General features: G+C 39.8%; 1 protein-coding gene and 1 long non-coding RNA gene across 5 annotated transcripts in view; one reads left to right on the forward strand and one right to left on the reverse strand.

The window, feature by feature from the left end:
• Positions 1–1,437: 1,437 nt before the first annotated feature.
• LOC146439632 (uncharacterized) overlaps positions 1,438–17,829 on the forward strand; it is a 28,008-nt gene continuing 11,616 nt past the window's right edge. Inside the window, exons 1-4 of the long non-coding RNA XR_014850858.1 lie at positions 1,438–1,500; positions 1,714–1,808; positions 9,187–9,401; positions 16,093–16,570. This is a non-coding gene — a long non-coding RNA (uncharacterized LOC146439632). The remainder of the gene's footprint in view (positions 1,501–1,713; positions 1,809–9,186; positions 9,402–16,092; positions 16,571–17,829) is intronic.
• The window catches only part of ADGB (androglobin), a 101,838-nt gene continuing 92,874 nt past the window's right edge, over positions 8,866–17,829 (reverse strand). For all 4 annotated transcript variants that reach the window (XM_085055612.1, XM_085055613.1, XM_085055611.1 and 1 more), the window contains 5 exons: positions 16,212–16,367; positions 14,253–14,361; positions 12,156–12,243; positions 10,919–11,102; positions 8,866–9,300 (listed from right to left, as the gene is read on the reverse strand). In XM_085055612.1, coding sequence (XP_084911738.1) covers positions 9,151–9,300; positions 10,919–11,102; positions 12,156–12,243; positions 14,253–14,361; positions 16,212–16,367 — 687 coding nt within the window. In that variant the 3' untranslated portion in view covers positions 8,866–9,150. The remainder of the gene's footprint in view (positions 9,301–10,918; positions 11,103–12,155; positions 12,244–14,252; positions 14,362–16,211; positions 16,368–17,829) is intronic.

Genomic DNA, 17,829 nt, shown 5'->3' on the forward strand with positions numbered 1-17,829 from the left:
TGGATTATAATTGGAGGCTTGCAAAGTCAATCAGCCTGCTTCTGTTAATATCAAGAGCTGTCTGGTGGCTAAATTGCCTAGACTAATGCTTTTTTAACACCTCAGCCATAAGACTCATCATTAGACAAATGCCATATCCTAATATATACTGCAGCTTAAACACAATGAGAGCTTCAATCTGTTTTTTAATTTCTGTGATATTCTGTCTTTTTGCCCACATACAGGGAAAAAGAGTTTATTGTAGGCAGAAGACTGCACGGACTGTTCCCCATCAGAAGGTTCTTGCAGTCTTCTTGTCCCTGGGAAGTGATGAGCTCCTTCAGACCTCTGGTGCATGATGACATTTGAAAAATAAGTAATAAACAAAACAAATTTTTGCTGCAGCTCTTGATGCTGCAGCTCAAAAATTTTCTGAAATTATCAAACTGATATGCATCCGATTCATAAATGGAAGAAAAAGGTCAATCAGTTGTTCAAAAATCTAAGCAGCCTCCAGCTTACTTGTACGGTTACCTACTCAGTCCATGCAAGAGTACTTGGAGGGGAAAAACCTGACCCTTGCTTATCCCAATCCCCCATTTTCCTCTTGTACAACATGCAAAGTGTAGATTTGGTTCCAGCTGAAGAACCTGTCCAGGGTCAAGCAGATGCATATCCAGTGGTGATGGCACTTGCCCTGTGTCTGCATTCCAGTGAGGCCCTTCAGGTCATGGCCCTCACTGGTACAGGCAGGGCCAGTGTCACAGAATAGCATCCTGAAGTTGTCTAGAATATTTTTATGCTTGATCATTCCCTGGATCTGTTTCAAAAGGCAAGCACTGTACGTGGTGCCAGCACCCCGTGTTTTCAGAGCTAGGCTCCACCAGCAGTTAATTCAAACTGGCCTGATTTTCAGTGCTCCAATTTGAAGCAAGTACCTCAGCTCCTCACCCAAGCAATTTTTAGTTAGAGACCTACCTTTTGGTAACTGATTGAGAACATTATGACCTGCCTTTAAAATGTAATGTGTTACAAAATTAGAGGGACAATTTATGGGAAGGCAGATACTTCCCTTTGTAAGTTTCTAACTCCCCAATGCATTATATCCTCGTAATGAGTCAATAAAACAAGCCACAGCTGCAGCACAATGAATGTCAAGAAGCACAATGGACAGCGGGTATTTTTGATGATTTACCCTATGAGCCTCCTGAACAAGCACTTTTACTTTCTCAAAGTTCACTGTACCACGCTGCTGGAGGTGAGTGCCTCTCGGTGCTTTGGCCGCACCTCCTGTACTGCAGTGAGATCGATACCGTGCACCGGTGTCAGCCTCGCTGGGGGAGGAAGGTCAGCCGAGTTAAGCCGTCAGCTGGCCCGCAGACAAACCCTCAAAACAAAAAGCAGAGAAGCCTTCAGAGGCTCTAAGGCTTGAGGCAACTCAGGCTGGACACAGCCAGCGGCAGCATTTCCGGAGGCTGGCAGCATGAGGATTCACCCGCGGGTGGGCTGAGCTGGGATCAGGTTTGGCGTGGAGTGGTCACACACCCGGTGGTGAAAAGGGCAGAGGGGCTGAAAGCAACACAAAATCCTTCCAGTTCACAGAGACTCATCTCTTTCAAGTGGTATAGGGGCAGACGGGGCACAGCTCTGCAGGGCCCAGACGAAAGCACGGGGCTTTGTTACTCTGCAGACCCGGTGCCTGACAGTAATTTTTTTTTTTTACTTTATTTATAGCGCTGCTCAAAACTGAGTACACATTTTGCTACGGGGGAAATAAAAAACTAAAAAGACAGCTACCCTTGCCTTCAGCCTCTCGGAAATAAGCGCAGGTCAGCGAGAATTCAGCATTCCTCTCGTGTAGCCGCGAATTGCTGAGAGGGCGCGTTCGGTCACCGGGCACAGCTCGGAGCAGGAACACCCGGCTTTCCGGGGCTGTGTTCCGGCCCGGCTGGCGGCGGGGAGCGCAGCGGCGCTGGAAGGAGCCCGTGAGGGAGGGGAGAGCTGCCCGTGAGGGAGGGAAGAGCTGCCCCTGAGAGAAGGGAGAGCTGCCCGTGAGGCAAGGGAGAGCTGCCCGTGAGGGAGGGAAGAGCTGCCCGTGAGGGAAGGGAGAGCTGCCCGTGAGGGAAGGGAGAGCTGCCCGTGAGGGAGGGCAGAGCTGCCCGTGAGGGAAGGGAGAGCTGCCCGTGAGGGAGGGCAGAGCTGCCCGTGAGGGAGGGAAGAGCTGCCCGTGAGGGAGGGAAAAGCTGCCCGTGAGGGAGGGCAGAGCTGCCCGTGAGGGAGGGCAGAGCTGCCCGTGAGGGAGGGCAGAGCTGCCCGTGAGGGAGGGCAGAGCTGCCCGTGAGGGAGGGAAGAGCTGCCCGTGAGGGAGGGAAAAGCTGCCCGTGAGGGAGGGAAGGGCTGCCCGTGAGGGAAGGGAGAGATGCCCATGAGGGAGGGCAGAGCAGCCCGTGAGAGAAGGAAGAGCTGCTCCTGAGGAAAGGAGCTGCCCGTGAGGGAGGGAAGCAGGAGCTGCCCGTGAGGGAGGGAAGCAGTAGCGGCCCAGCAGCGCCGCGCTGCCGGCGGGAGCAGGCACGGGCACAGCGCCCTCTGGCGGGCGCGGCCATGAGGCGCTGCCTGTGGCGCCGGGACTGCACGGAAAATCACGAAGTCGTTTCGTGAAATAAACATCCTCTCGATTACTTTATTTTCAGCGTGCATTACCTGTTCGCACTGACACGATTCACATCGCTTTTTAAAAATTCCTCCAGGCAACAATCATGATTGTGAGTTTTCAAAAGTGTCTGAATGACTCAGCCTCCAGATTTAGATGGCCAGAGTGAGGCATCCCCCCTATATTATCTGTACAATCTTTGATTAAATTGAAAAAAAAAAAAAAAAGCAAAAAGAGGCTGTGGCACGACGTTTCTGGAGGTTTCTATTTAACGTAATTTCCATGTTATTCCTCATACAGCCACACTGCTACGAAGGTGACAGTGTGAAATCAGCAATGACTAGAGTGGAACCTGTGAAAAAAAGGATGTAACAAGAAGACTGCATTGTGTTGAGTCTGAAAGCAAAGTACTTAGCTGGACTGTCACGAGTGCTATCTCACAATGTTCTGCTCTGTGCATCCTGCTGGTGAACTGCTGGCCTCTAGCAAAACTCCAGCTGAATGTCACCGAGCAGGGACTTTATCTGATAAAATGTCTTGCACTTGATTTGCAATTGTTCTGCACTGCACGCCAGCTCTGTTGTACCAGTGCTGACTGTGTTTTAAATTATAGCAATCGTATACTCAGCACACGTGCTGACAGATAGGTGGGGGACAATAACAGACCTCTAGCTCATGCTAAGTTTAGTAAGTAGACTGAAAAGAGAATGATACTTCATCTGGACTTGTTTTTCTCTGCATGCAATTTGTAAACAGTATGACAGGGATCTACATTATTCTCATCTTAGCCATGTTTCCAGATTTTTTTTGTTGTTTTGTGGTAAACAAATCAGAGTCTTTAGGAGAAAGCAGAGATGGACATAGACAGACAAACACACAAAGCAGAACTTAAATATCTCAGCCTGTGCATATGGTATTTCAGAGCATCAATTATCAAAACAGTTTCCATCTGCTACATCACAGCTGCAATGTGCTAAGCCAGCAATATATATGGGAGAAAAGGGAAAAAAAAAAAAACCACTTGAAAAACCTAAGTTACCAATGAAGTCTTTGAAGCTCATAACACTGAATAGTTAGGTGAAAGCCATTTAAGCAAGTCTGAGAAATGTGGTTTTAGGAAACTCACCTTTTGCACTGGAGCAATAGAAAAGCATTCCCTTGTTTTTCCTGATGTTTTTGATGAAAAACTGTGACACTTATTCTATCATGAATATGGACAAGGTAAAAAGGAAGTTTCTCATTCCTTCATTAGCCAAACCTCACATTTTCTCATGCCACATTTTTGTGGTGTAAAAGACCACAATGCTTGTCCAAGCATTGCTTCAGGCAATTGTGGCTAATTTTTAGTCCCTTATCTTTCCCTGTTTCCCAAGAGTAAAATTTTTATGGGGTATGCAAAGTCCTGTGATATAAAGGCTTTCATTCCTGTGTCTACCCTGGTGCACTGAGGGGTGGAGTAGTTTTAGTCTTTCCTGGATTTTTGGATCTGTGATTCAAGCCTCTGCCAACCATTGTCTCCAGAGCCAAGTCAAGGTTTCTCTGTGGTAAAAAAATTAATAATTAAACCTCATAATACTTGTGGCCTTAAAGCTGAAGTACTGGGGCAGAGAAGAGGAAGGATGGATTTTTCCCCCCTGCCTCTTTGTGTCCCTTTTGGCACTTTCTGCTTTCTGTATGTCTGTAATAGCTCTGGTTGCTCCTAGTCGTGCCACAACTGAGTGCTTGGATTTTCTCTGTACCTGTCTGTAGCTGACATCTATGTTTTTTGCCATTCTTTCATGTAGAATGTCCAGACATTGGATGGAAATCAAATTTAGCATACTACAGGCTGCAAAACAGTAATCTCTTTTTAGCAAGACACTTCATTTATGTGACTTATCATCAGGTTAAACATTGCAGAAGTCTGTGAACATGCAGCTGCTGTGTCCTTCCTTGTATGTTCCAGCTTTGCAATGAGCTGGCTTACACACAGAGTCAGGATTTCTCCTGTCCTACACTTGGTCTTGTGAGCATTGCATGGTGTCTGGTAAAGATACCTGTGATGTCCTTTCTGTGGGCACACACCCACAGAATCCAGTTTTCTCAGGCTGAGGGTAGAGCAGACTGGGTATTGCTTTCGATGGATTGTGCTGCACCTACCGGGCTGCCATGTTCAAGGCAAACACCTCACATGGTGTGAGGATGCTCACCTCACACCATGGATGCTCTTCCATGCTCACCATGGAAGAGTGAGCATTTTGGTGCTTGCCCTTAGGGAGAAAGCCAGGTGTCAGGCAGGGAAGCTCAGGTTTCAGAGAGGAGTCTGCATCCGGATCTGACCCGAAGTGACATGTCCAGGCTACACTTGGGTCTGTATATTATCTCATTCTCAGAATAGCCTGCCAGTGCCTGAACCAGTGACCCTAACCACATTCTTGTTGCTACAGAAATCAAAGGTCCTGTGTCCTAACTCCCCCTGCCCGCCCTGCCCCCAATATTTTCTCTTACTGTGGCTAGTGATATCTTCACTGCACCTTCCTTTTGTACTATTGTCTCACTTCATACAATGCAAATTGTTTCCTTTCCTTTCCTCGTTTTTTACTTCCCCACTGTCTTTGTCCTCCTTTCAGATGGAGGACAACATCATGATCTTGTTTTTCTGCAAACAAGAATATTTAAATCATTGAAGTATTACCTGGACTCTGAATCCATTAGGACTGATTCGAGAAACGAATGAGAGGAAAAAAGGTTTTGAGAGTGAGATTTCTTCATTCTGCAAACTGCCCTGTGATTATCCAAAGCTGTTCTCTTATGTTTTCTGCCAGACAAAATATGTAGACACTTTTCTTCCTTTTGGAGGGGAAATGCTGTGCATGTGCATAAATGCTGTCTCTTCCCTGAATTAAAATGAGACCTTACAGAGTGGCTGAACTGCACATTGCTGGGTTGAGCAGACTGGCAGCTCAGAACTGAGCCTGGTTTCACAGCACATTGCTTGTCTCAGTAGCGAGGCAACATGGAACGGGCTTGGTCTGCTTTTTGGTCTGTAACTCATTGTGTAAATGCCAGCCAAATTCAAGCAAAGCAGATGGGACAAGTAATATGAAGATTAATGAAGCTACTTGCATTAAAAAGTAACTGTAGATACATATTTTAACAAAAAATATCCTTTCTAATTCAGAATAGCTAGTCAAAAGAAAAGGATCAAGCAGTGAAAACTGTTAAAGCTTAACAGAACACACCTACAAAGAATTATTACAAGTGAATAAATCTTTACAGATTTAATCCCCATTAAATTGAATTATCAGGTCAAAGACTTAATTTCTTTCTCAGCTACCTGCATTACACTGTGAATCGACCATTTTTCCTAAAATGTAGAAATAAAGAAATCAAACTCTGATAAATTCTTTAGAGATTATTCACAATGCAATCTAACATTTTCATTCTCCTGTGACTTTTGCAGTTTCCATCTGTACTTTTACAAATTTCTACTGAATAGAAGCATTTTTCCTTTGTATAATTGACTACACTTCAACTGAAAGAGAAATGCAGGAAAGAATACAGTTAACAAATTCTTTAGTTTTACCACTACAAAAAAATGCATCTCAACCTTTAAGATGTGCTGAAAGACGCCCTCTGCTTTAACAAAATTCTACATCAATATTCAAAATTCCAGCCAATCACCAATTGTAAAAAAATTCCATTACTGCCCTAAACTCTGAGCTCTTGAGGTGTTTCAAACTGCATAGCTGGTTTATGGGAGGAAAACCAGGCTTGTCTCTCACATGCCACTGTGCTGATTCTTGCAATTGCTTCTTCTTGAAGCACATAATTTCAAGTTTGTCCTTATGCCCCTACAGAATCTGGCTCTGTTTGTCCAAGCTATGTATAAGCAGGACTCATGACTATCCAAATTCCAGGACTCTTATGACAGTAAATTCTATAAAATTATGATACTTAAAAGCTGTCTTACTCCTAGAGGGCAAAAGAATAAACATATTTTACCCATGTGAACACAATAGTCAATAATTTGACTATTGGGCAACCTGGTCTACAAACTGGGGAAACAATCCTATCAGTTAAAACACAACATATGGTTTTTCTTGTTTTCGTTACAGTAAAGTGCTAAACACAATGGCTCTTTAACTTACTGCAGATAGCTGTTTTGAAATAGTTTTTTCCATATTTCCCCACTAACTTAGCCTGTAATATAGTACGCCATGTAAAAAGCTGTTTTGTTGGTGTAAAACTGATGCATATGAAATGTCATCAGTTGTTTGTTTCTGGTCCAATGTATGTAAATTCTTTGGCACAACCTATACAAGACATTTTCTCTTCCAAGCTCCATTACGAGGTAAGTGAATATTTTGTTCTTCTGGAATATGCACAGGGATTTAGTAAAACTATTACTGTGCTTTTCCTAAAACATTGCACACTCCAAAGTACATGCAATTAAACAGCGTGACAGTAATTCACACCTGCATCATATCTGCATTGCAATGATAAAAGAGCCAATGGAGACTTTCACAAACCACACAGCTGATTTCAACGATGCCACATTACTCCTCAAAATGAGAAAATTATGAAACTTAGAATTATGTTTGACATCAGAGCAAGATTTGATAATGTAGATCTGAGTACACTGTGCCAGAGTTTAAGTCAGTTGATAGCTGATTACATGTGGGGATGGGTTGTGATCATGCAGGTTATTAGCTGAATTTCTGACATTTAGATGTTGATAATGCTGGCTTTTAGAGGTGGATTGATTTTTACAATAGAATGTCTTTATAGTGCTTGCAGTGACATGAAGAACAGAACTTCAACTTGATCTTCCTCTACAGAAGCTCATTAGAGATTCACATAAGAAGACAACCAACACGTGCTATTGCCATGGAAACAAGATGGAATATTATGAAGCAGTATATCCCATATTTCAAAATAGAGAGGACAAAGAGCAATTATAGCAAAAGACTGACAGGCTTTTTATTTGCAGCCTGTATGGGTCAAAGCAAAACTTAGTTCCTGCTCTTTGAAATAAAAATCATCAATGCAATTTTAAGACTCTGGTTTCAATTCTTCCTTTTCAAACACAAAAGCTCAAGCTAGTTAATTTAGTTTATGATTTATGGGAGGAAGGAGGCCGAATGGAGGCATGGGCATCACAGCAGGTGTGTAGGTGTGATGATGTACAAAGCACAGACATCACAGAACTGAGAGAGGAGTGAGTCAAGTTCAAACCAAATAGTGAGGTACGGATAAAAGAGAGGTGAGCAAAACCAACAGAAGCTGAACATCTGGTATGTCATTAAGATACAGGGGAAAGGCAAGTTTCAAAGGCAATGGCTTGCCAGTAGCAGTGGCCAGAATGCAAAGGATAAAGTTTCTTGTGATTTGCATCAAATGAGTGAGTGTCATGGTTTCTTACCTTGCCTAGATGATGAAATGCTTTTGGACATCCTGGACATATTGTATGTATACAATACATTCTTAGTCTAACTTCTCAAACTTCTGCCTGTGACTACATACATGAAGAATTCTTTGTCTCTTCTAGAGAGTTTTCACCACTGTAACAGTTTTGGTCATTGTCTTTGAGTACAGTGATAGCTTGTGAGTGTTTTTTTGGGAAAGAAAGGATAGGGCAACGGCTTGTGATGATAGCTCTATTGTGTTTGATGACAAATCCACAAATACAGGAATTCTATGATAATGGAAATAAGAGCTTAGAGGAAATGTTTCACAGTTTGTGTAAAAAGCCTGTGATTGCCACTTTATTCCCACACTGATTTACTTTTAAAAAACATTTTTAAATTCCAGCTGAGAGTCTATTGTAATTAGTCACTTTGAGCAAAGGTAGCATGGTGAAAATATAGCTTAGGAAAGATAAACAGAGTAATAGGATTTTAAGGTGTATTTAAAAAGTCTTGGAACGTTGTGCCATGAGTTTGTCACTACAGAGCGTTATTGTGAGATTCCAAAACACTTAAGAGAATGATGGAAGGGAAAAATATTACAGTACATAGAAAGCTTGTGAATGCCTACTCAATAAGGCTTTGGCAAGTCTCCCAATGCCAGCATATGAAAAGTGTGGTCAACCGCTATTTTAATTATGATAAATTCCACAAATTGTCGTCCACTTAAGGAGTCAGGTCAAATGACTTTCAAAACTGACAGGTTACATTCACTGACTCAACTCTGATTCATTCTTGACTAGTTCTGTTTTGATTGGGGAAAAAAAGACGAAAGACACTGAGAGAAGAGTCTGAATGGAATACTAATTTTATTGTAAAAGTTATTCCAGTAAAACATATAAACTTCAATAGTAGCAAGTAGCTTTGTGAGAAGCAAAATACCAAACACTTTGAGAAAAAGAATACTAAATCAATTTTTTCACCAGCAACAGGCAAAGAGAAAATGGGATATAATTGCCAAAAATACTTGAAAGTAATAAATATTCTTTCCTATCTTTGCATATGAATTTTCTTTCCCAAACATTTAAGTACAATTCAATAGCAATAGCAATTATGCTTTTTTTCCCCAAACCTTTACCGTTTTTTCTTTTTCTTTCGGTCTCCTTGCAGTGCTGCTTCCTGAGCTTCCAGTTCTTCTTGTTTTCTGCGCTCTTCCTCCAGCAGTTGATTTCTGTATGCTTCCCGAATGCTGTAAACTCTGCCTCGTGTTTCATCTAAGGATGCCTAGCCAAAAACAAACAGCAATACTGCCCTGCTCAACACATCAATCTTGATTTCATCACAAGCAACTGCATCCTTCCTGGTCTGTTTCATTTTGTGACTCTGTAAGTACAGGGAGAGCATCTCTCCTTTTCTTTTTACATGGATGTTCATTGATTTCTCAAAGGAAACAGCTATATGTCAGTCTTTTCACCAAGAAGAAGAGAAAGTTCAGGAAAATCCTTTTTAAACTGCTGGCATAATAAGCTAATCGTGTGAAAGGAGAATAGGGCAACAGACTAGTTACCCACCTGGATCTTGTCCCTTTTCAGTTACTGGTTTGCTTTGCTGCCTTAAACAAGTCTGTTAAAAACTAGGTGACAGAAATGATGAAATGACTTAGGAGTTTTTGCCTTTTAAGAGGCTAAAGGAGCCTAAATCACAATGACCTTCAACAAGACTTAGGGCAAGTGGGACTTCAACAAACCTGAATACTTTTTCTATTCCGTTTCCATCCTGGAAAATGGGGATACCTGGAAACCTTTATATAGTTCTTTGTGGTCTACAGATGAAAAAGCACTGCAAAAGTGCTTATCAGCACAAGAAACTATTGTTTTAAATCAATACTGTAAAACATTTTTAACGAAAATACTTTCTAGAAAGATTCGAGGATCTACTTTAGTGAAAAATTTTCCCTTCCAATATACAATCAGTTACCATCCAAAATCATAGCAATATCTGAAAATCTGGACCTGCATCCTTATTAGGATCAGGCACTGCTAGTGAACTGTGGCTCCTTGCTGACCTGTAGTTGAGTAATATAAATCAGGCCGTCTGGGACCTAATTAAGGAGATGTTTTCAAGTGAGATTTCTCTAAGTATGTTGATTGAATGTAAAATTATTTTTACTGTCTCTTATCCAGTTTTGAGAACTCTGAATATTCACCAGCTGATTGATATTTGTTATTGTATCACCACTGTAACAAATAATTTTTTTCCTATTGATGCTCAACAGTTAACCCAATTTGGTAAGATATTTGTATCAATTTCATGTGCAATGCATTCGCTAAATTAATCTTCACAATGGATCCTACCCTAATGCTACCAAATTTATTACTTATAGACATGTTTTTCTGAGGACTAATAATCCAGATTCTTCATTTGCTGGTATCATGCATATTCTAAGAAAACTGGGTTCTCTACCTTTACTCTGAGACACATTAAGAACAACTTATCCCCCTGTATAACTTTTTTAATACTTTTTGAAAAGCTTGAAGCAATTCTATAACCAGAAAAATAGCTAAACTGGAGATGCTTTACCTAATAAACATCTGGTCATGTATGTCAATTGGTCAGTTTATTCTGACATATAACCATCCTTTCAGGGTGATATTCTTAAAATAGTTGCAAAGAGAGTATAAAGAAAGTACTAAGAACATCATATTATGGATGTTATGCACTACTATTTTTTCACTTCAGAGCTTTTCATTTTAACCTTTGCCCAAGTGAAATTTCCAGCTTGTTTACATTTTTGAATTACTAGTACTGATTACAAAAGTTTTGATAATGGTTGATCAGGATATTCAAACTAGTGGTGGACATCACAGTAGTATTTAACTGAAAAGTAATCTTGAAAACATACCTGCAGGTTCTCATACATTTGAAATATATTTTGCTTCAATAAAATTCTGTCATTTTGTTCCTTTTGTCTTTGTTCCAAAGCCACCTTTCGAAGTTGCCTAAAATGGTTGATTTTTTCTTCTTTACGTTTCCGTTGCTGTTGAATGATAGACTCATTTATCAGCACAGATTCAGGCATTGTTTTTCTGAAGGAAATACAAAACAGTCTCATACCAAATACAATTTTGGTTGTTGTCTATTTTGCTTAACATCTTTATGCATGTATTTGGCTTATATTTGGCAACATCACCATCATATGGTTAGATATGGCTAAGGAGTCACTTTTTCTCTGCTTATATATAACATCAATACGAAAATCCATTCCTGAGGCCAGGTCTTCTTATACTTGAGTGTCTACTTTAAATCTATTTGTAAAGTCATGCTAATCTTTGAGCATATTAAAGAACTCCTACATGTGATACTCACTTTTAATTTGCAAGGAATACATTTTCAGAAGTTTTTGGTATTACAGTTCTGCATTGAGACAAATGCAATGTATCTGTTTGTCTTTTTTTTTTTTTTTTTTTGCTTGCTATTCACTTCAATATAATACCAATTTCCCTTTCAATTTAAAATTAAACTTGAGCATTTCTTTACGCATTTTTAAAAATCTTTTGAAGATCAATGAAACGCAAAAATGCGACATTGAATGCAAATGGACTTTAGCATAAAGTGGGTTCTAGCTGAAGCATAGCAAATAAGCAGGTGCGTGTAAATTAGCTCCATAAATTCATGTCAACACTTGTACTAAAGAATATAGTTCTTTTGAATGAGAAATAGAATTAATAAAATTGTTTTAGCTATTAACTATTATTAAATGAAATACATTTGGTAAATGTGTTATTTTAAACTAGCATAAGATCCTCACAAATTTCTTATGACCCTAAGATTTGTTCGAGTGTGGTGTGTATAACACCAAGGTTGTGGGTTCAATCCCTGTATGGGCCATTCTTTTAAGAGCAGCACTTGATGATCTTGTGGGTCCTTTCCATCTCAGAATATCCTATGATCTGGAAATACTCCTTTCAAGATGAGCACTGAAATAAGCATATTTGCCTGAACACTCACTTTCTTCAAATGTTTATGTCACATACTCATTACGTGCAGCACAGTGATTCATCTCCTGTTTTATGGAGATAAAAAGACTTTTTAACAGTCTTTATTGACAAAATAACATTTATTATGTTAGGGCAGTTTACCTCATGAAAGGTTTAAGGTCTATAAGCTCCCATTTTTTTTGCTGTGTTTGTAATCTTGAGTCAATAGCTATTTGTGGTGTGTGCTTTCCTGTGGAAAGAAAATATAAAATAGGACAGATTAAACTGGTTATTTGATTACGCTAGGCAACTCCACCTAAACTCTTATATATTTTTTTCTTCCTTTGGCTCTGCAAAATACATTATTAGATGAGAATACGGGCTGGAGAGGATATAATATTTCTGCCCTTCTATTTCCAACACTTAGGATAGAATCAAAAATGCTGCAAAACCCCCACATGCACCAGAATGAAACTAATGTATTTATTTTAGCTAAATCCACTCTACTCAAAAAAGTTTGTAAATCTAAGCCAGAACATTGAATTTGCCGTGCCTAAAAATATAAAAACAACTTCTGGAAATCATATTTTTTATTTAAAAAAATCAATAAAAATCTAGTTTTCCAGTCCTGGCTGTAGTTTAAAAAAATTATATTCCCTTTCAGGGAGGAGATTAAGGTTAAGAAATACCAGTCTAAAGAAAAACCATGAAATAGTAAAATTGGTATTCTGAAATCTTAGATTTTTTTTTTTAACCATGTGGATAGTAACTGTGCTATGTTTTATTGTAACATTCTTCCAATACAATGACACATCTGATATTAAGCATGGCAGTGGGCTGAGATGCTTTGTCAATATTTCAATGCTTCCTTCTTTCATTTTGTCTCAATGTGCTGAAAATACTTGTGAAATTTGATGAGATTTAATAATGAATGCAGGAGTTTTCTTTTATAAAAAACTCTTTCATTGCCCTACCTATAGCAGTAAGCAACTGAAATGTTTAAGAATATTACTGGAATTTTCACATGAAAATAGAAAGAGGTTTCTGAGCATCAAAAAAATGTTTACTGTCTATACATAGACAAATATACCAGCCTTCTCTGCTGGTCTCAAAGGGTGACTTTGATCTTTGGAATTGCCTTAGACTACCCATCAGAACAGTATTCTCCAGAACATAAAATCCTCATTAAGATACTGAATATTACAGAAATGTTCAATCACTTTATTGCCAATTGCTGCACTCTGTGGAATAGAATCACAACAACTTTAAGTCATTGAGGTGTCACTCTTTACTTTGTAAGACTTTATATATGACTCTAAATGCTTAATTTAGAACAAAGATCTAGGTGGAGAACCATTAATTTTGAAGTTCTTAGCCAGTAACTTAGAGGAAATAATATTGTTTCAAGTAACCAATATTGTATTTAAGGCATTAGGTGAGGATTAATTCCACTTTAAGTTCTGAACCTTTCCTGTGAGGATTACTTACCAGGAAGGAAAAATACTAATCTATAGTTATGTACTGGTCACAGGTTCTAGTTCCATGCACATGAGCCATGACCAGATATTGTCACAATCAGACTGGGTCTTACTCTTTCCTTTTTGTGATGGTGTGATCTCAGCATATTCAGAGAAGGGAAAAAACCCAAACAGCTTGAAGCCTTGCACCCAGTTCAACTTTTCATCAGAGTCCAGAAATTAACAGGGAATACATATGAAGAATCCATAGATGTTGTAAACCCTAAATGAAATTAGACAGCACTTATGGAATCTGCCAAGAAGCCGACGCTACTCAGTATGCACTTTTTGACACCTCCATGAACAGTTTGCATGAATGCAAAGAGAATGAACATTAGATGTATTAGGCTCTTACTGACATGCTATTTCAGCTGCTAAACACATTTCTAGCATTTCTACACTAACAAACTCTGGTACTTGGAATTGAGGGAGAACGTATTTTCCACTGAACTTACAAAAGATTTGGATTAATTTGGGGTTAGAATTCTACTACAGAAGGATGACCTGAAGTTTGCTTAAGGGTAACTTGGCAGCCTCCAAGAGCTGTGGGGCTGCATCTGTGTCTGGCAATAGAACAATGAAACAATTAAAACAAAGAGGGGATAGAGATCAAGTGTACCATTGCAAATTTGGACATCTTTATGAGGGCTGATCTATTCACCTACTAGCAGCACGAAATGCAGAAATCTTTCCTAAAGAGTGGAACATGCTGAACTGAAGACATAGAAAGTTATACCCTTACCTGTTTCTCCTGAACCAGGTGTTAAGTCAGCAGTCACAGCCTCAGCTATGGATTCCTCTGAACCTCTCCCAGCATGCTTGTTAATAAAACGCACACGTTCCTGAAAAGCCTAGAGATCAAAGTTTTAATCCAGATAAGAAAACTTCCTCTGCATAATTTAAATCCCAAAGAATTTTCAAAAGTAGAATTCTATAAGTCTCCAATAAAACCTAACAGCAGGGTGCAATGTGCAAGTCGGCTTGGTGCTGCAATCAGAAAAGATGCCAGGATCCCACTGCATCAGTCCTGAGACATTGCACACTTACACTAACGATCATTGTCTAATGAAACACTGGGAAATCACTGATCTCTGGGCAGTTTGAAATATTATTTGGATTAAAAATAAAACAAAAACTGTATAGTTGAATATATGGCTACTACACCTCCTTAGGGAACTATGACTTCATCCTAGGAGCTCCTATAGCCTGATGATTTAGACTTCCTCCTGAAAAATAGGACGTTTGGGTACAGACCCTTTCAGACTCAATTACCTTTGATGCCAAAACCAGACATTAGCACTTCTGTCTTTTCAGAAGGTGACTTTGGCTCGCTGGGCATTCTCTTAAGGGCTGAATGCCACAATGGACAGAGAAGCCCTTTGGCTTTTGGTAAGCCTGGAGTCAGGCCCACAATTTCCAGAGTCAGAGGGTCTGTGACCCCTGGAGTGGGCCTACACTGGACCAGGGTTATCAAGAAGAAAGGAGAGGGGAAGCTACTTAATCTGGATAGAGCACCTTAGCACAATTTAGATCATGTTTTAGCATATTCTGTTGTTGCTGCAATTTTCTTAACAATAGCTGTTTTAAAAAAATGTCACAGACCTAAGGGGCCTTAAAAATGGGACCCTGTAGTTGCAATTCAGTTGATTTTCTGATCAAAAAAGGTAACAGTGGTAGAACCAGATTCTGAAGAGCCTTTACACATCAAAGGGGATTCATTTCCAGCTAATCTTTAGGAGGCTGTACTTGCATTTTCAGTCCCAGCACAACCAATCAAAGCTGCAGAGCTGCATCTCCTTAGTTCAGAATTTAGTAGAGTAGTGTCAGGAAAAGTTTTGAGCTTGGAACACTTTAAAAAGAATTGAGAAAATCTGAGAGTCTAACTGGGAAGAACTGTGTTGGAGGTTCGTTTCTGAAAAGTAATATAAAAAAGACAAATTGCTTCTGACCTGGGGATTCTGGTTGAGTATCCCTCAATGGGCAATGGTATTGGTGGTGATAGAGAATGACTGTCAGGTGAGTTTGAAGACTGAATTTTGTTCTTTTATTTTTCTTTGGTAATGATATTTCCAATTCTGAATCAGCACTGCTACTTTTCACTTTGCTAGAAAGAACACATATTATTTTTCCATCTTAAGCATATGTCATGTCAAAAGCACCCAGACACAGCTGGCAACTAAATCAGTATTGCTTCTCCAAAACAGAATTCTTACAGAGCATGTACAGCCTCATGGGGAACCTGCAGTGCAGAATTAATTTGGAATCCTGGCTGCAAGGGACAATTTGAGTACTGATATGACCAGGTGCCATTTTTTCAGGAGAAATCATTTTTGGCAAGTTTATAGCAGTGTAATTCTCAATAGAATCTGCTCATGCTAAACATTACACTTGTCACAAATGGCAGCTTTGCAAATGTGTAGCAGTAGCTTTCTATGGAAAAACTTTTCTGTGTTTTGTAAAGTAGAATCTAAAGTCTCAGTGATCTCCAGAAGCCTGAAGAAGATGGTCTGGATTCCTGCCCAGAATTCAGGCACATAATCACTTTTAATTCTTTAAACTGTAAAATCTCCTGTCTTTCACAGAGTGGTGAAGAGAACAGCCCTTTGAAGTCAGGTTTCTGTTGTGGCAACTGCTCTACCATCATGACAACTCCTGGAACCTGTGAAGAAACACCACTGCAAAGATAGCACTCTGATATTACCTTGACAGCTCTCCCTGGCTCTGCAGACTCCCATGCTTGTTTCATGGCTATGATCTCATCTGCTCGCCGTGTGTCTTTCTTCATCTTCAGAGCATCTGCGTCTTTCTCTTCACTAACTATGCTTAAAATCCAGTAGGGTGTGTTTAAAGCTGCTTGCTGAAAGTATCATAAATATAATGTAGTCACTGGTATGTATACATCTATTACCACTCTTTAGGATGAAGACATGTTTTTGTATATTGGCCATTTTTCTGACTGATATACATTGTACATTGACAGACTTTGACATGCATTATGACACAAACAGAAGCTGCCAAAGGAAAGAAAGATTACTTTGCAATGCCTGGAAGCTCTTCGAGGTATTTTTGTTTACATGTTTTTCTCCACCCTGATATAGCATGCTCCACACTCCCAGTTCTTCTGAACAAGAATATTTTGTAGTTATTTTCATGCAATTGTTTTATCTCCCTGCCAAGCTTTTTTCTTTTCCTCCCCTTTCCCTTCCTTCATTCCACAAGCTTCTGTACTAGAAGCCTTATTATATTCAAGTGGGATTTTTGCATAGAAATAAACCTTGCTCTGTCTTACAAGGTTCTTTTCCAATCACTTCCAAAAGTCTCTAAAACACCTAAACACATGGCTTCTCCAGAATCACAGGATAAACAGGGCCTGAAGTCTAGGAGACTATTCTGCTGTCTGACCAACAAATAAGATATTGTGCTGCATGTATTTCTGGAAACTGTACCATCTGAAGAAGCTTTAAGCCCAAGACTTAGAACTAGTGTTAGGGGTTCAGCTGTTATTTGAGACTAAAAGTGGGCATCTTCTTTATCTGCAAGGGCTCCATATCACAGCTTGTATCTGTTTTAGTAGTGGACTCCCAAGAACCATCATCCCAGCATCTCTAGTGTAAAGCACCATACCAGAACTCTGTATAATTAGTTGTGGATATGAATCACAGGGAAGTCTGCTGTGCAGCAAGTTTAGTCAGCAAAAAAATCAACAGAGATTTCTTAATGAAAGACTCTGTGGTTCTCTCCTTGAACTACACACCGTGACACAGCAAAATTCCCAGCAAAAGCCACACCATTAAACAAGGAGCTGTCAGTTCCTTCACTGCTTCCCATTAATCCGTTTGCAACCAATAATGTCAATTATTCCTTTTAAGGAATAAAGGCTGGCAATAGCCTATCAGTTAGCCACAGAACACTCAGATGATCCCACCTCAGGAGAGAAGACCTTCCAAGTATGCAGTACATACCAATTTTTCTGCCACTGTATGTCTGCATGCTAATGACAATTGTGATATATGAGACTGGAACTGACTACAGCAGAAAGACCTACTTCATCTTCTTAGGAACCCATGAAAGCCACTACAGTGAGGGACTAATGGGACACAAATATAGTGAATACATGAAATTTAGTAAGCTTTCAGCAGAGACAGAAACTACACCAACAAAAGGAGCAACCAGTAGTTCCTTTATATATAAACAAAGAAATGAGCAAATTTTATCTCTAACTCCAGGATGTACATCTTTCACATTCAACCCTTTTAATTCAACCTTTCTCAGGTGTAAAGCTAAAAAGAAAGGTTGCAAAGCAGGGTATAGAGAAATGC

This window comes from Lichenostomus cassidix, chromosome 3, assembly GCF_008360975.1.
Source record: "Lichenostomus cassidix isolate B80296 chromosome 3, HeHo_3.0, whole genome shotgun sequence".
NCBI classification, from domain to species: Eukaryota; Metazoa; Chordata; class Aves; order Passeriformes; family Meliphagidae; genus Lichenostomus; species Lichenostomus cassidix.